Source organism: Pleurodeles waltl, chromosome 4_1 (assembly GCF_031143425.1).
Source record: "Pleurodeles waltl isolate 20211129_DDA chromosome 4_1, aPleWal1.hap1.20221129, whole genome shotgun sequence".
NCBI classification, from domain to species: Eukaryota; Metazoa; Chordata; class Amphibia; order Caudata; family Salamandridae; genus Pleurodeles; species Pleurodeles waltl.
Window position 1 is genome coordinate 242,395,383 of NC_090442.1, and position 18,028 is coordinate 242,413,410.

Genomic DNA, 18,028 nt, shown 5'->3' on the forward strand with positions numbered 1-18,028 from the left:
TGCGTAAGCAGGGTGACCAGGCGTCCCGGATTTGCTGGGCCAGTCACAGTTTATCACCAGCTGTCCTGGCAGATTTCGGGAAATTTAGCTCATGTCCCAGGTTTTTAGAGAGCGGCGCCAGTAAATGGTGGGAGAGGTTTTTTGTTTTTTTTGGGTTTTCCAAAGCAGGGATCGTTTGCAAGTGTTATCAGAAAGCAGTTTAATTAACAGGCATTACACTGGCTTTAAAAAAATAAAAAAATAAAATTAAAATAAAAATCACATGTATTTTCTTAGTGCTTCTTATGTAATTCTATGCTGATGAGCACTGTCATTCTGTGCGCTCGGCTAAAGTAAACTTGTAGTATTTTGGTGAAATATCAGTTTTTTGGCTTTACATTTCTGGTCACCCTATCTATAAGACACCTCTCACAAGAGGGCTCTCTGGATGCTTTAAGTGAGCGCAGGGCACATTAGGGGCAGTGCCAAAGTGCTGCATACCACCTTACATGGAGCTCGCTCTGTCCACTCAAAGTGGCAAAGATCTCGGCTCCTCACGCCCCTTCGTGTTCACACTCAGACATTTATTCTACAATTATTCATTCACCAGTGGAATACAGGATGCAATTCCCCCCAATAAGACCCCTCAAAAACACTACTAACAGTGTCACGGCCCTCTATCGTTCACAAGCACAGCACAGAAACACCGAACAGCACACAGAATCACATTGAGTGACACTCCCAGACACCACACACGTCCACCCTGGAGCCTACGTCCGTGGGACATTACTGAGGCTTTCACCCATGGGGCGAATCTCGAGGGCACTTTAGGGCAGAGAAAGGCTTAAAGAATGATTAACCAATGCTTAATCTGTCACACTGATTGAGGGGTGTGAGGTCCTATGACTGACATGTCTCTGCTTTTCATGAGCACTGCTCTGTATCTTAAATGTTACAAAAATCGCAACACAAAATGACAACCAACAATATGAAAATGTAAAGAAGTGCATGGAATTTTTTCCATAATGGCCAGAAGCCGAGGTTTTTCCAGGACAGACTACACAATTCCAAGTCTATGTTAAAACTGTGAGAGGGTGTGGCCATCTGCCCAACACAGTGGACGTTAGTTCACAAGCTCCTGGACTCGGGACCCCCAATCCTATTAATTAACCCCCACTGGCTGAAGCATCGGAATCCAAAACACGAGCGGGGCTGATCCCCACTACCTGACAACACATGGGCTGGTGAAATTGGCCATCAGGCAGAGAAACGGACTACACACTTCCCTTGATGCAAGAACACAATAGCAGCTGGAGGTAGGGGCTCAAGTACTGACAAAAGCCTGTGATCCCTGTATCTGTGCAGGCTGAGACACCAGAAACTGTGAGGACTCTGTGGGGCCCATGCGGAATGATCATCTGAGGTAGGCAGTTGGATTGATTGTGGCGAGGCGGCTTGTGTGCCTGGGCGGAGTACAGCAGAGTGGAGGCCTGGCTGGAGCAGAGGGATGCGGTGACTGGAGACGATGTGCAGTCCCCTGAGTTGCAGTGAGCACCCCCCAACCAAGGAGTGATAGCGGCTGGGCCCACTGAGTACTCCTGAGCCCACTGTGGACAGGGGTGGGAGCGCCAAGGGATAGAGCAGCCTTGAGGAGAGAGCATGGCCAGGCGTTCTGGGTTGGAGCCCCTGCACAGGCCCAGGGGAAACCTAAGCAAAGTAGCAGTCCGCTCTGGTCGCACGTGCTGCCCTGAAGAGAGGGACTGGACGGATTATGGAGGCTACCAACAGAAGCTCTGTGCGGTAGCTTCCACGGGGTGAGATCTGTTACTTGCACCTTATGGGCATTGGGCTGGCTCGAAGGCTTGGGACTAATAGTGAATACTAGTGACCTTCTAAGACTGCTTACATCACACGGAACCAAGTGGTAGTGCAGAAGGCCTGGGAGTCGCCTCAGTGACAAGGTGCAGGCTGCGAACTCCACTGCAGGGTTATTTTCTTGGCAAAACCCTGGTTGTGGTGGATGAGGAGTGCTGCATCTTATACGCAAATCCAACAGCGATGGAGACTCTCCGCTGACAAGTGTGCAGAGCACCTAGAGTCCTCACAAGTTGATCTGTACATAGTATGGGACTGCAACCCTTTTGCCCAGACAAACTCGGAGGGAACAGTAACAAAACATTATGGGCCTGATTCTAACTTTGGAGGACGGTGTTAAACCGTCCCAAAAGTGGCGGATATACCACCTACCGTATTACGAGTCCATTATATCCTATGGAACTCGTAATACGGTAGGTGGTATAGCCGCCACTTTTGGGACGGTTTAACACCGTCCTCCAAAGTTAGAATCAGGCCCTATATGTCTGCACACATGCTCGACGCTGCCTTTAACTGCAAGCAGCAGTGTGCTTCCTGAATCAATTCTTTGCAACCCCACCTCCAACAATGAAAGTCAAGATGGAGTAGTGGGAGACTATATGAATACCCAGGGAATTGTGACGACCCCATAGACATTGAGAGTGCCTTGACTGTTGAGATAACGGAGTTCCCGTTCCCCCACTAGATGTGCACACTGTAGGCTAGACACAGGCAAAATGGGGCCGCACTAAAGCCAAGACTGATGGTCCAACTGCCCAATCGCGTACACGGTCCACATCATCAGAGTGCTCCCTTGGCCAAACGCCGGACAACTGTATACCTTCCATTGCAACAACACCCCCCCCATGGACAAAACAGATTATATAATTCAGGACATCTACAACTTGCAAGTGTCCATAGAGCAACGTCTTGGGTTCATCACCACGGACAACAGCTTGCTGAAAAATAATCAACGTAAACTAGCGGACAGGGTCAAAACTAATAAACTGGTGTTCACTGTCCTGTCACCAGGCCACAGGGACCACACTACACGTATTGCCCAACTACGCTGAAAGGAGGACCAACTTCAAGAAAGGGCAGATGATGCAGAAGGAAGGGCCTGCGGAAATAATGTTCGGGTAGCTGTGGTACCTGAAGGAGCAGAGGGCCCCAATGCCTCTCAATATGTAGAAGACTGGCTCCAGAGGGTGATGACTCCAACTGGACTGATTTATTCATAGTGGAGGGGGCACACCACGTTCCTAGAAGGAAACCTGTGCCAGGAGCTTCACCAAGTTCCATAGTGGCTAAAATTCAGAATTTTAGGGACTAGAAAAAAACTGCTTTAGGGGCATGTTAAAAAGCGCCCATACTTAGGGTTAACGCAAGGATCTCTCTGTTCTCGGGCTACACGATTGCCGTGCAGCAGAAACGTGCATCTTTGTAGGAAGTGAAAAAAACCACTTACATGCAGCCAGCCTCTCATGTGCTCTGTTATTACCGGCCAAACGTACAGTAGTTCATGACCAGTGCACCCACTTTTTTGAGGCTCCAGAGATGGCCTGGGAGTGACTAGAACAACATTTTCCAGCTACTCGCAGACAGAAGACTGATGGTACAATAGGCTCACCAACAGCAGCGTTGTAAGACGGCACCCCGGAGTGGGGCTGGGGGAAACACCCTCCCTGCAGCAAGCACTGGAGGGGTTATTAAAAGTGATCCGCTCAGCAACCACTCTGAGATCTGCTAAGCCCCAGGTCAGCTCTTCATGGGGCAGTACCTCGGACTCAGATTCCAAAGGCAGTATGGCTCTGTTCACATCGATCAACAGATTACACAGGGACACCATTCAAATTATTGGGCTTCCAGAGCACTTTGGAGGCACTAATATGGTGGCTTTCCTTGAAAAGTGGCTTTGGGTCGAGGTTGCTCTGGAGGGCCTGTCTTCCTTCTATTCCCTTGAACGAGCACACAGGTTACCATCTTGCCCGCCTCTACCAGGCACGCTGCCGCAACCGGTGGTCACTTGATCAAGATCACATTTTGGCCTAGGCCAGGACTAAAGGAGACCTCAAAGGAGCGGGGAGTAAAATCGTTATATTCCCAGACTTTGTGAGAGAGGTCCATCATTCCTTGAAGCTAAAACAAACAGTGCAGAGCACATGGCCTGCAATATGCAATGCTGTTCCCGGCCAGGCTGAGGGTGGTGACACCAGAATGAATGCAGTTTTTCCTGCCCCTCGTGAAGTACAGGACTGGTAGGAGGCCCACCTACCTGCTAGGCAGAGTAGTCGCAAATATGAACGAACACCTAAACGCCAAAAACGGTGAAGCTTGGACAGATTGTCTTGCCCCAGTGCCCCATCAGATGCAGAGGTACAGAGAGGGCAACAATGAGCACTGGAGACAGAAGTGGCAATGAATAGTATTGCAGGACTTATAATGAAAATGAGGTATGATGATGTTGCGATTAAGAAGAATAAACATCACTACTTTGCGAAGATCCTATTTACAAACTAAATGGGAGAGTTCCAAAGTGGTAAGTATCATAGGTGTTGAAATTAAATATACCTGGAGAAGAAGACTCCAAATGAGAGCAAACGGAGCACCTTTAAAAACCATAATTGTCACAAACGTGTTGGAAACTGATACATACTTGCATAGTCGTTCTTATTTTTATATCCCAGATGCTGCTTTAATATTAAAAAGCTGCACTGATTCTGATACAAGGTCTTCAAACCCCAAGTGAGCTTCACAAACCTCGACAGGCATAGACCCCTTGTGATCCATAGTTCATGGAACCTATACTGGACTATTATGTAAGAGAATGGGTATTTGTTATATCACTTAAAAAAACAAGTTAAAGTGAAGTTATGGTGGGGTTTGCGATAAAAACATAACACCTGTTGGAAGAAAAAAAAACTCTGAAATCCACTTAAAAACACCTGATGTGTAGTTATGGTTTGGTTTTCAAAACCTAACCCTTGATGTGACAAATGGAATTAAAATCATAAATGGCACAGATCAAAAACCTTTTCAAAGCTCTTTACCGCTTGCCAAAGGGTGAAGTAGCCCGCTGAGTTTTTCTTTTATGGCCACCAAAATGTGAGTTGCAAGTATCCCTGTACTTCCAACCATAGTCCACTACGAAACGCTACTAAAGGTATTACTGATGGTATAAGTCAGGCATTACCTTCCCTGCTGCACTGGAAAAAATGGGTGCTTGGAACCCTGCCTACTGCTGCTAAGCCGCACAGTAAAGCTCTATAAATGGGTGTGAGCTACGACGAACGTGCAAAGTGTCACCACACTGCACAAAGACTATTAATTGGAACCGACCCATATTCTGGCGAAAGAACTACAAACGTTGCCAGAATCTGGCTGGTTCTCATTCAATGCTAGTAGTGTCAATTACGAACAGATTGGAGACCAAAGCTCAATTAATCGTGGATAGATATTGCCATCACTAGAGGGTACATTTAGGACATTTGAAGCAGGGTAAGTAGAAGCTAAAAGGAAGACCAAAAAGTAAACGCAGCATTACTTGTGAATAAGGTCGTGGCCAGTCATAAGGTTTCCCAGCTGGTCGCTGCCACCTAACTGGATCCTGCAGCCGTGCTGCTGATGAAGATAGAGAAAATCGTATGCTTGGAAGAGCTGGTAGCTGAACTCTGCCAGGCTCATGCCCTCGCTGCTGCGAAGACGGCTCTGAACACTTTGTCGGCTGAGAAGAGTGCCCATGCGAAGATGACGGCCCACTGAGGCCAGAAACTCCACGGCACCACGACGCCGGTACCAAGTGGCATTATTAAGGATGGTGAAGGTTCCCCCGGTGCTTGACCTCGTGCCGTCAAGGAACTCCTCGTGGTGGCCTAGGACTTGCTGCAGATTCTCTCGGATCCCCCTCACATTGTCCTCTACTGCCTCCGGGCTCAGGGGCTCCCTCTCGCGGGTGCGGCCGCTGGGATCCCCGACCAGGGCGGTGGCCCCTCCGATGAGGGCGATGCAGTTGTGTCCGGCGCGCCGAAAGTGCAGCAACCCCAGCAGCGGCAGCAAGTGACCGACGTGCAAGGAAGGGGCAGTGGGGTCGAAACCGCAGTACACTGTCTGCGGACCAGAGTCCATTAGCTCCCGAAGTACTTCTGGGCCCCCCTCCGCCGGGAACACCTCCCGGAACAACCCGTGTTCTGCCGCAGAATACAGGAAGGAGCCCGAGGAGTACCATCGCCGTCCAGTCGGTGGGAGAAACAAGGCAGCGAGCAACCGCATCCGTACCACGGGCGCCGCCATCTTTACCCCGCTCTAGGCATGCCGGGATAGGAGGGGACAGGTTGCTGCCAAAAGACCCAAACAAGCCCCGCCCAACGCAATGAAAATACACACTGCACCCAGATGCCCCGGTCAACCTGTTCTTCCCGGTCATTTTTGAAACTCCTACTGCTGGCGTTTCTGAGTCTGGCACAAAAGCATTTTTAGTTTCGTAGGCTGAAACATCGTGTGTCGCTGTTTACTGCTTTTTTGTATTGTACAGTGGTGGAGGCGCATTAAAAAAAAAAGTATTTGGGAACTGTGATACCGAGCTCAGTGGGGGTGGAGTCAGTGAGCGTGGGAACACGGTCAATTCGTGCCTAATTAAAAACACAAAATAGTCTACAAATATTTTGTTGGTCTTTCGCATAGCTGCAAAGTTTTCAGACTCCTTACATGTGACAGTTCGATGGTCTTAGTCTGTTTAGGTGTGACATTAGATTGAATTTTGTGTGACACTTGATCACTAGCAAAACGAAGTAGTGAAATCCATGAAATTAAATATATATCACAAAATAATCTCTTTTGCATAAACAGAAGTTCAGGAAATTGCACTGGAAGAGTTGCATCACCCGTGGAGTGCTTATGGATGTCCATTGGCGCAGCTCTTGGATTAAAACATAACCGTACTGTGGGTCAGGCAACAATTTAGAAACTATAAAAGGGGCTATGAATTGAGCAGCTTCTATAACAAAAAGAGGGACAGAAAGAGAGGGAGGCAAGAAAGGAAATATTTACAAATATATGTGTGTGTGTGTGTGTGTGTTTTTCTCTCTCTCTCTCTCTCTCTCTCTCTGTATATATATATATATATATATATATATATATATATATATATATATATATATATATATATATATATATATATATATATATAGGAAGTAAGAGACGGGTATGATGGGCTGGTGGATAGGTTCATGCCCAAGTGTAGCTGTTCTTATGAACTCAACATTCAGCAGAATTATTGATACAAGAGCGTCCATCGATTGCTTCTTGGAGCACACCACTCACTGAGGACATCCTAAGTGAGGGGCCCCAGGACGTGACTGTAGTGTCGTGACACTAGGTGCCTAGGACCCTTGTGGTTCTGGGCAGACTTAGGAGAGAGATTGCGTAACTTGCTGGGAGGTGCTAAGGTGTGGTTATCAACGGTTATGACGTTATATGCTGAAGAATAAAGACGTTTAATCAAGCGGTCTGTATGTAGCGTGTTTTTTGCATGCTGGGGAGGATGCTACAACTGGCAATGAGTACGGGATACGTGCCCCAAATAAACTAGGCTGCTCTACCTGAGTGCTTGCAATGAACTAGCAGGCTACTCGTGTGTGCCACATGTGCTTAACTCGATGAGAAGCAGTTCAGAGTTGGCATGTGTGGAGTCGAAGCCCCGTTCCAGCCTCTATAGGGCCCTCGAAGAAGTGGAATGCCCTGGGGAAGAGAGCATTTGAAAGGCACGCCAAAATCCATGGTAAGGCAGAAAGGCAAAAGAACGTGTTGCGGACAAACTTAGTGGTTGGAGGGACAGAGGTTTGATTGAGATAGAAGAATACCAATATTTAAAAAAAACCTTCATCCTAGTACACCCATATATTTGTTACCTAAAGTCCATAAATCCACCGCCAATGCACCAGGTAGACTAATTGTTTCCTCCATAGGCAGCCTATTAGAGAACACCTCCAAATACATTGATCATTTTGTTTTAGAATTTATCAATTATTTACCTTCATATATTGAAGGTACTGGAGACTTTCTGGGAAGAATAGAAGGAATACATTGAGAATCTGATTATCTGTTGATGACCTTGGATGTCCAAGCAATTTATACAAGTATAAGACATGAAGATAGAATTAAGGCCTGTGAAAATGTTTTGAGGGCTAGACCCATGAGTCTTTTTTCACATACTCACATGCTTCTCGAAATTATAACATTTTGTTTGATTAACAATATATTTCTCTTTCAGGATACATTATGCAGGCAGATACAAGGGACAGCGACGCATACCTGCTCTGCTCAAAGCCATGCAAATCTTCTCATGGGCTGGTGGGAGGAGCAGGTATCCATTGCACCCAATCTAGCTGAGGACATGGGACATTTTGTCTTGTGGCTACAACTTATTGATGATTTGTTTCTAAATTGGCATGGCAATGAAAAGGAGGCAATTCATTTTGTTAAAAAGCTTAATGACAATGTTTTGAATTTGCAGTTTACAGCCAATGTATATAGGGAGCACTTAGTATTCCTGGACGTAGAAATAATGGTTGCTAATGGCACAATAACATCAAGCCTGTATCGTAAACCTACTGCTAGCAACAGTTTATTGCATGCACAGAGTAGCCACCCTAACCATTTAAAATGGAGTATCCCATATGGGGAGCTTGTTTGGGTACGCTGAAATTGCAGTGAAGATGTCACACTTGAACAAGAAAAGGTTACTATATTGACCTTGTTCTCCCAACGTGGCTATCACTAGTGGGTACTAGACAAGGTGAGAGAGAGAATAAAGTCACGCACACATAATCAAATCCTCTTTAATGGTATGGTACAGTTGGACAAGCAAACTAACTAGTAGGACAGTAGTTTTAGATTAATTACCACTTACAATGCCAAGTCCAAGGGCATTTCTGAAATTCTAGATAAGGATTGGGGTCTCCTACAATGTGATCCAGTGACTGGGGACACTTTAGAGGACAGGCCCAGAATAACATATCGTAAGACCAGATCACTCAGGGATCTCCTTGTGAAGAACCACATTGGCGGTCAACATATAAGTGCAAACACCCTAGAAAGATCTATGCCAGGTTTGTTCATGTATGGCAAGTGTAAAGCATGCACAAACTTGTCTAATACTAAGGAGATCAGTATCCCTGGCAAAAAGATGAAAATACCTATCACAATGTTCATTACATGTAGTAAAGCTTTTGTAGTGCATATTTTGGAATGCCTGTGTGGCTTATGGTACGTGGGCAGTACCATACACCCTGTAAGGAAAAGGATTCTGGAACATGCACAAGCTATTGGCAATGAGGTTGCACGACATTTCAAAACCCATCTTTCCAGTGATAGAAATCTTTTGAGATATATTGATATTGACCACATCACGATGGACCCCAGGGGTGGGGACAGAACATTGGCATTGAGAAAATTAGAGTCAAGATTAATCATATTACTAAGTACTATTAAGTACCAAGGTACTGGGAGTATTGAACTCAGATGAGGAATTACATATAAACTTAGATTAGGTGCAACTATTGGATGTCATAAATGTTTTATAGTGTATATATTGCAAATGTGCCACTAATAACTTTTTGTGGAATGTATACTCTTTTTGCATAAGTGTGTAACCAGTTTTAATGTTTTGTTTTATTTTAGGGAGGAGAGGAAGGGACTCTCGCCTGGTGAGCTAGGCACGAGAGGAAGCCCTGGCTGAGACTCCCTACCCTTTTCTACCAGCACTCACTGACGTCACTTGGGTGATATTTATTTGTATTTTATTTTGAATTTTGTCATATTATTTTGTGTGCATAGGGGGACCTCTAGGAAGTAGAGACATACAGTAATGTAAATTTGTTGCTGTTTGGCTGATACCTAAATGTGCCCATTGAGGCTCTACATATGATTTCAGATAACTTTATGTAATAGTACTGATTGTTATATTGTTGATTTGTTGGGGTTCAAGTTATGTTATCCAAAAAAGAAAGGGTTACATATAATAACAGAGTAGGGGTATACCCTTCACACAGGCCCACTTGGGCGTAAATTGTGTCATGTTATGAAATATATGCATAAATAATTATATGATGTGTCTTCTAGAACATAGACATGGGCCTCTTGAACGTATTGTTTTATGTTTTATTCTGTTACATTATAAAACAGGATGTTTTGAGTCCTATTAGACACTATAGGAGACCATTGTGAAGAAGTGGAATCCAATGCCGAATGTCAGCTATGAAAGGTACATTTTCAATCAAACGAGACAGCAAACTTGTGAAACGATGGATGCGTTTATTGAAAGACTTGATGTGCTCATCATACACTAAGTTTGGTGGATTTAATGATGACAAAGTCATACGCCTTAGAGTCATCAATGGCTGTCTGTTGGACTCTTTCAGATGCATGTTGAGAGAGACACTATGTTTAGACAAAATACTGAAGGCTGCAAAAGCCGATCAGAGAGCAGACTGACAAGCTGCTGATTTGGAAGCTTGAACAGTGAAAAATGAATCGGTGCTGGTCATGAAAAGCAAGTACAAGTATCAAGCAGATGCACAGAGGTCGACACCTTAAAAGAAAGAAATGTTGTGTTTCTGATGTGGGTTTTCATATCCCCATGAAGGTAAATGTCCAGACATAGGACATACTTGCAAGAGGTGCGGAAAAGAAATCCATGACAGTCTGAAAACTAAAAAATGAAACCAAATGCGTCACAATGACAAGAGAAAATGGATGCCAGAAAGTTCCAGAAGCATTCCCGCCACGCCAACAAGGCCAAAAAGCAACAGCAGTTATGACAAGTAGAAGCCAGATAAAATGGATCATCGTCAGACTCGTCGTGTAAAGACGCTTCAACGTCATTATCAAGTACCAGTGAAGAAGATGGATGTGCCATGACGATGTTGAACAAAGGATGCCAAAGTATGTTGGGTTGGCTTCGTGCAAGGAAGAACAAAAGACAAAGATAAATCATCTTACGTAACAACCAAGTTCATTTGGACACTGCCCCGAGATTACAATAAAGGTCAGCGGTTGCCCTATAACCATCCTCATAGTGGTGTGTCGATTAACACCATGCTAGATGAGAAGTTTAATAACCTGTCTCCTGTGCCACACCTCAACCCCTCAAACACGAAGATATATACATAGGTTGCTTCTAAACTGTTGCAAAGTCAATGGTCATCACAGTGACAGTGGGTCACAAAACAGTGTCTGTGCAAGCATAATTCATGTTCTTCAAGGAACTTCATCCAGTGCATGTCTACTCAGTTTTGCCACTGCTGCTGAGATTGGACTGGTATCTCTCAATTACAATCTACACATTCAGTCTGAAATTGTGAGTCAGTTTCCATTGATGTTTCATGGCCTACGAAGACTCAAGACAATGAGTACAACTTCACATTAACGAGGACATTGACCCTCTTACTCAGGAGCTCCACAGAATTGCCTTTCACTTGCAAGAAGCTGTTGAAAAAGAACTGAAAACGGCTTTGAAGCATGACATAATAGAACGCTCCACCAGTCCGACGCCAGGAGTTTTGCCCATAGTGATGGTACTAAAAAAGGACAGTGGAGGTGCAGTGCGTATGTGTGTTGATATGTGCCAGGCCAATAAAGCCATTGAGAGAGAAAGACATGCTGGTTCACACATAGCAGACATGATTCTGCAAATGAACAGTGTCAAAGTCTTTTCTTAGTCTCAAGCTGAACAAGGGATACCACCAAATCGAAAAGGTAGAGAACTGCAGGTACATCTCTACTTTTTGAAACTCATGTTGGTTTGTTCAGATATAAAAGACTGAGTTTCGAGTGTCGTCAGCTGCAGAAATATTCCAGAATGTCAGACACTGTTAGAAATAGGGTTTCTGGTTGGCTAGGGTATGCACCTAAGCCAGGCAGAACCCGACCACTCTAGTCAGGGCAAGGGAGTTACACATCCAAGATAACCCCTGCTCACCCCCTTGGTAGCTTAGCACGATCACTCAGGCTTATCCCAGAAGCAATGTGTAAAGTGTTTGTACAACACACACAACACACGTGACACACTATCCCCACCACAAAGGAAACACAACACGACGATATAGAAAAAATAAACTGTATTGTACACAACATAATTAGACCAAACACAACATTTGAGCAATACCCTGCTACCCAAGCAGTTGTCAGAACGTTACACAATAGTTACTCTGCAAAAACCAGCAGTAGTCACACATAACACACAGGTTACTTATTATTCTCCAACATAAGCAGTAGTCAGGGATCACATTACTAAAGAAATGCACTTGTCATAAAAGTTTAATAAATGCCCATACCAGGAACATTAGAAAAACACAGGGCAAGTTATAGGAAACAGATTACCAGTAATACACATGTCCTAGTAGATACCTTACAGTGAAATGCCAGGACATTATTAAGGATGTGTTCTCCCTCCCCGGTACCCCAGAGGCCGTAAATCCCAGCCCCCTAAATGTCCTGTAGGCACTAAAGGGCTTCTCTGGTTAGGGACCCAGTAGATGCGGCAGTGCAGGGTAACTTTTGGGAAGGCCAGGGACCTCTGTCGAGGGTCAACACCACGACCTGCTATATGCCCAGAGAAATGCATTGTCCGGCACGTGTCGGGGGCGCACCCTGCCCCCACATACTTGAGGAGGCCACCCACCTCCCAAGACAGGGGGTACTCCCCCTCCTTCATGGGGCCCTCTGGGGTCCAGTTCTCCTCCTCTGCGGGGGACCTGGCCTTCGGGGTCCCCGTGTGAGGCTTCACGCGCTGTTCCTAGATGCCTGCGTCCTCAGGGTGGCTGCAAAAAGGAAGCAGCAGTTCAGTGGCAGCTGCCCGCGTACTCGAGACAGCTTCCCTTGTAAGCGGCCCCCGGGCACCCAGCGATCTTCCTGAGGAGAGTGCCCGGGGCCGCTCTTTCCATCTCTTTGGTGACTATGCGCAGGGAAGCCTCTCCAGCTCCCACAGAGCGGACCAACTCCTCGTTCCCTGCGGCCCGGCCACACTAAACCAAGGCTTTAGAAATGGATACCTCATGTGCCCTGGGGGCGCTCCTTGCAGCGCGCTTCACCTCCCACCTTAGTCTTTCCGTGCCCCGGGGATCCCAAACACAGAACTCTGCAGGTGCACTTTCAAAGAAAGCCTGCCCGGGTCACGGCGCAGCGGTGATTCCCAGGCCGCAAAACTCACAGGGAGCTTTCCCCAGGCATAGTTAGGGTTAAATTAGGGTGCTTCAGATAATTATAGTAAAGCGCTCTCCAGGCGCTATGGGTTTAGGATGGCACACTCCTCATGTGCCTCAGCCCAGGAAAAGCGCTTATGAGGCGCTAGGCAGATTGTTGCAGGGGTCCAGGGCCACAGCACCCAGCCCCTTGGGGACACAACAGAAGGAGCACAGGGTGGCAGGGCCCAGCAGCAGCAGGCCAGCACAAAGGGTTGCAGGCAGTTGGTAGTTCCTCCAAGTGACCAGGCAGGTCACAGGTCAGCACAGCAACAGCAGTCCAAGGTGGTTCCTGGTGAATCCCTCCAGCATTCAGTTACAAGTACACTAAAGTGTTCCCAAATGGTGGGGAACAATCCCCTGTATTTTTACTCAGTTTTTGCAGTGGGTTAACAAAGAAGGGGAGAGGAGGTTCCAACTAGTTACAACTGGTTCTGGGAGTGCCCCCTCTCTCCTCCAGCACAGGCTCCAAACATCAGTTGGGGTAAACAACCGTTTTGTGTGATGCCAGGGCACAGCCTTTACAGAGGCATGTGTGCCCCGCCTTCCCCTTCTTTTAGCCCAGGAAGACTATTCAAAATGCAGATGCACCTCTGTGACACCTCCACCCTCCCTGCGTACAGGCTGTCTGACAAGTATGCACAAAACCCAACTGTCACTCTGCCCAGACGTGGATTGGAGTCAAGCTGCAAAACATATAAGTCATAAGCACAGAGAAATGCTCACTTTCTAGAAGTGGCATTTCTGTAACAGTAATAAAAATCCACTTACACCAGTAAGCAGTATTTCTTGCTACCATTACAACCATACCAAACATGCCTACGCTACCCCTCATAAATCAGACAATACACCCTAGACATAAGGCAGTCCAATACAATCCTATGAGAAGGCAGCACTCACAGCAGTGAGAAACCAAAAAGGCTGTTTGTCACTACCAGGACAGGCCACACTACTAGGCACATGTCCTGCCTTCTACATACATAGCACCCTTCCCATAGGGCTAGCTATGGCCTACCTTAGGGGTGACTTACATGTAGTAAAAGGGGAGTTCTGGGCCTGGCACGTAAATTTAGATGCCAGGTCCCTCTGGCAGAAACCTGCACACACAGGCCCTGGGCTAGCAGGCTTGAGACAGGTTTGAAAGGCTACTTCAGTGGGTGGCGCAAGCAGCGCTCCAGGCCCACTATAGCATTTAATTTACAGGCCCTGGGTATGGATATACCACTGTACAAGGGACTTACAGGTACATTAAATATGCCAATTAGGTATAAGCCAATCATACCAGCCTTAGAAGGGAGAGCACTTACACGTTAGCACTGATCAGCAGTGATAAAGTGTTCAGAGTCCTACAGCCAACAGCAAGAGGTCAGCAAAAATAGGAGGAAGGAGGAAAAAAAGTCAGGGGATGAACCTGCCAAAAGGGCCAGTTCCAACATACACTGAATAATTCAACCATTCAACGCATGCTTTTAACTACAGTGATGATATTCTAGTATTTGGAGCAACATAAGAGGCGCATGACAAAGCTCTTACACAATTTTGCCAGTTGATCACTGATGCTGGTCTCTCTCTAAATACAGCGAAGTGTGAGTTTCACAAGAACAGACTCAAGATCTTTGGGTACATATTGTCTGACGGGGGAATGACTCCTGGCCCAGATAAAGTGCTAGCACTGTCAGCTACTTACCCCCCCCACCCAAGATATCACCATGCTGAAATCCTTCTTGGACATGGTGAGTGTAAAGAAATGGCTCCCTGTTGCAGTTACCCCCCACGTTTTGCCTGATACTGATGCTGACTTGACTGAGAAGTGTGCTGGGACCTTGCTAACCAGGCCCCAGCACCAGTGTTCTTTCACCTAAAATGTACCATTGTCTCCACAGTTGGCACAACCCTGGCACCCAGGTAAGTCCCTTGTAACTGGTACCCCTGGTACCAAGGGCCCTGATGCCAGGGAAGGTCTCTAAGGGCTGCAGCATGTCTTATGCTACCCTAGGGACCCCTCACTCAGCACAGACACACTGCTTGCCAGCTTGTGTGTGCTGGTGGGTAGAAAATGACTAAGTCGACATGGCACTCCCCTCAGGGTGCCATGCCAACCTCACACTGCCTGTGGCATAGGTAAGTCACACCTCTAGCAGGCCTTACAGCCCTAAGGCAGGGTGCACTATACCACAGGTGAGGGCATAGGTGCATGAGCACTATGCCCCTACAGTGTCTAAGCAAAACCTTGGACTTTGTAAGTGCAGGGTAGCCATAAGAGTATATGGACTGGGAGTCTGTCAAAAATGAACTCCACAGCTCCATAATGGCTACACTGAATACTGGGAAGTTTGGTATCAAACTTTTCAGAATAATAAACCCACCCTGATGCCAGTGTTGGATTTATTAAAAAATGCACACAGAGGGCATAGAGATACCCCCTGTATTTTACACAATTGTTCAGTGCAGGACTGACTCGTCTCTCAGCAGCAGGCTGGCACAGACCAGTTTCTGAACCCATGTGATGAGGGCCTTTGTGCTCTCTGAGGACAGAAACAAAAGCCTGCTCTGGGTGGAGGTGCTTCACACCTCCCCCCTGCAGGAACTGTAACACCTAGCATGGAGCCTCAAAGGCTCAGGCTTCGTGTTACAATGCCCCAGGGCACTCCAGCTAGTGGAGATGCCCACCCCCTGGACACAGCCCCACTTTTGGCGGCAAGTCCAGGAGAGATAATGAGAAAAACAAGGAGGAGTCACTGGCCAGTCAGGACAGCCCCTAAGGTGTCATGAGCTGAGGTGACTCTGACTTTTAGAAATCCTCCATCTTGCAGATGGAGGATTCCCCCAATAGGGATAGGAATGTGCCCCCCTCCCCTCAGGGAGGAGGCACAAAGAGGGTGTAGCCACCCTCAAGGACAGTAGCCATTGGCTACTGCCCTCCCAGACTTAAATACACCCCTAAATACAGTATTTAGGGGCTCCCCAGAACCTAGGAAACTAGATTCCTTCAACCTAAGAAGAAGAGGACTGCTGAACTGAAAACCTGCAGAGAAGACGGAGACACCAACTGCTTTGGCCCCAGCCCTACTGGCCTGTCTCCCCACTTCTAAAGACACTGCTCCAGCGACGCGTTCCACAGGGACCAGCGACCTCTGAAGCCTCAGAGGACTGCCCTGCATCTAGAAGGACCAAGAACTCCCGAGGACAGCGGCTCTGTTCCACAAAGACTGCAACTTTGCAACAAAGAAGCAACTTTGAAACAACACACATTTCCCGCCGGAAGCGTGAGACTTTGCACTCTGCACCCGACGCCCCCAGCTCGACTTGTGGAGAACAAACACCACAGGGAGGACTCCCTGGCGACTACGAGATCGTGAGTAGCCAGAGTTGACCCCCCTGAGCCCCCACAGCGACGCCTGCAGAGGGAATCCCGAGGCTCCCCCTGACCGCGACTGCCTGCTTCAAAGACCCGACACCTGGTAAAGACTCTGCATCCGCAGCCCCCAGGACCTGAAGGATCCAACCTCCAGTGCAGGAGCAACCCCAGGTGGCCCTCTCCCTTGCCCAGGTGGTGGCTACCCCGAGGAGCCCCCCCTTGCCTGCCTGCATCGCTGAAGAGACCCCTTGGACTCCCATTGAATCATATTGCGAACCCGACGCTTGTTTGCACACTGCACCCGGCCGCCCCCGTGCCGCTGAGGGTGTACTTTTTGTGTGGACTTGTGTCCCCCCCGGTGCCCTACAAAACCCCCCTGGTCTGCCCTCCGAAGACGCGGGTACTTACCTGCTGGCAGACTGGAACCGGGGCACCCCCTTCTCCATTGAAGCCTATGCGTTTTGGGCACCACTTTGACCTCTGCACCTGACCGGCCCTGAGCTGCTGGTGTGGTAACTTTGGGGTTGCCCTGAACCCCCAACGGTGGGCTACCTTGGACCCAAGTTTGAACCCCATAGGTGGTTTACTTACCTGCAAAAACTAACAAACACTTACCTCCCCCACGAACTGTTGAAAATTGCACTGTCTAGTTTTAAAATAGCTATATGTCATTTATGTGAAAACTGTGTATGCTATTTTGCTAATTCAAAGTTCCTAAAGTTCCTAAGTGAAGTACCTTTCATTTAGAGCATTAATTTGTAAATCTTGAACCTGTGGTTCTTAGAATAAACTAAGAAAATATATTTTTCTATACAAAAACCTATTGACCTGGAATTGTCTCTGAGTGTGCGTTCCTCATTTATTGCCTGTGTGTGTACAACAAATGCTTAACACTACCCTCTGATAAGCCTACTGCTCGACCACACTACCACAAAATAGAGCATTAGAATCATCTCTTTTTGCCACTATCTTACCTCTAAGGGGAACCTTTGTACTCTGTGCATGCTATTTCTTACTTTGAAATAGTACATACAGAGCCAACTTCCTACAGTGAGTTATTGCTGAAGGTACATTTGTGACTTTGCTACAATGGGTGACCACATGAGAGAGTTGATGAAATGTAGTGTTCCTTTTCAGTGGTGTGCTGAATGCAATTAGAGTTTTATAAAGACATGCTACTGAAAACGCAACTGAGATGGCCTATTTTGACCCCAAACTACATACTGAGATCACTGTAGATGTGAGTCCAGTGTGGTTGGGGGCATTGCTTGCTTAAAATAACCGTAATCTAAATGCTGCGACATATTTAGAATATGAGAGAGATTGTAGCCTATGCCAGTCGAAGCCTGTCTGACACAGAAAATGCTAATTCTCAGCCAGAGAAGGAGAGCCTGGCTGTAATGTGGGCCTGCAAACATTTCCATGTATTTCTGTACAGAAAACATTTCACTATCATTACAGACCACCAAGCGCTGCTCAATATTTTTGGGAACCCAAAAGCTACGATGCGCCCTCACATTGAGAGATGGGGGCGGCTATGACAAGAGTACGACTATTTGATTGTGACACAAGCTAAGTAAAGATCGAAACCCTGCTGATT

At 46.9% G+C, this 18,028-nt stretch overlaps 1 protein-coding gene across 1 annotated transcript in view; it reads right to left on the bottom strand.

Moving 5' to 3' along the window:
- Window positions 1-6,188, bottom strand: part of YARS2 (tyrosyl-tRNA synthetase 2) — a 95,526-nt gene extending 89,338 nt beyond the window's left edge. The window contains exon 1 of the mRNA XM_069228234.1: window positions 5,378-6,188. Within this exon, the coding sequence (XP_069084335.1) occupies window positions 5,378-6,123 (746 nt within the window). The 5' untranslated portion in view covers window positions 6,124-6,188. The remainder of the gene's footprint in view (window positions 1-5,377) is intronic.
- Window positions 6,189-18,028: the final 11,840 nt, after the last annotated feature.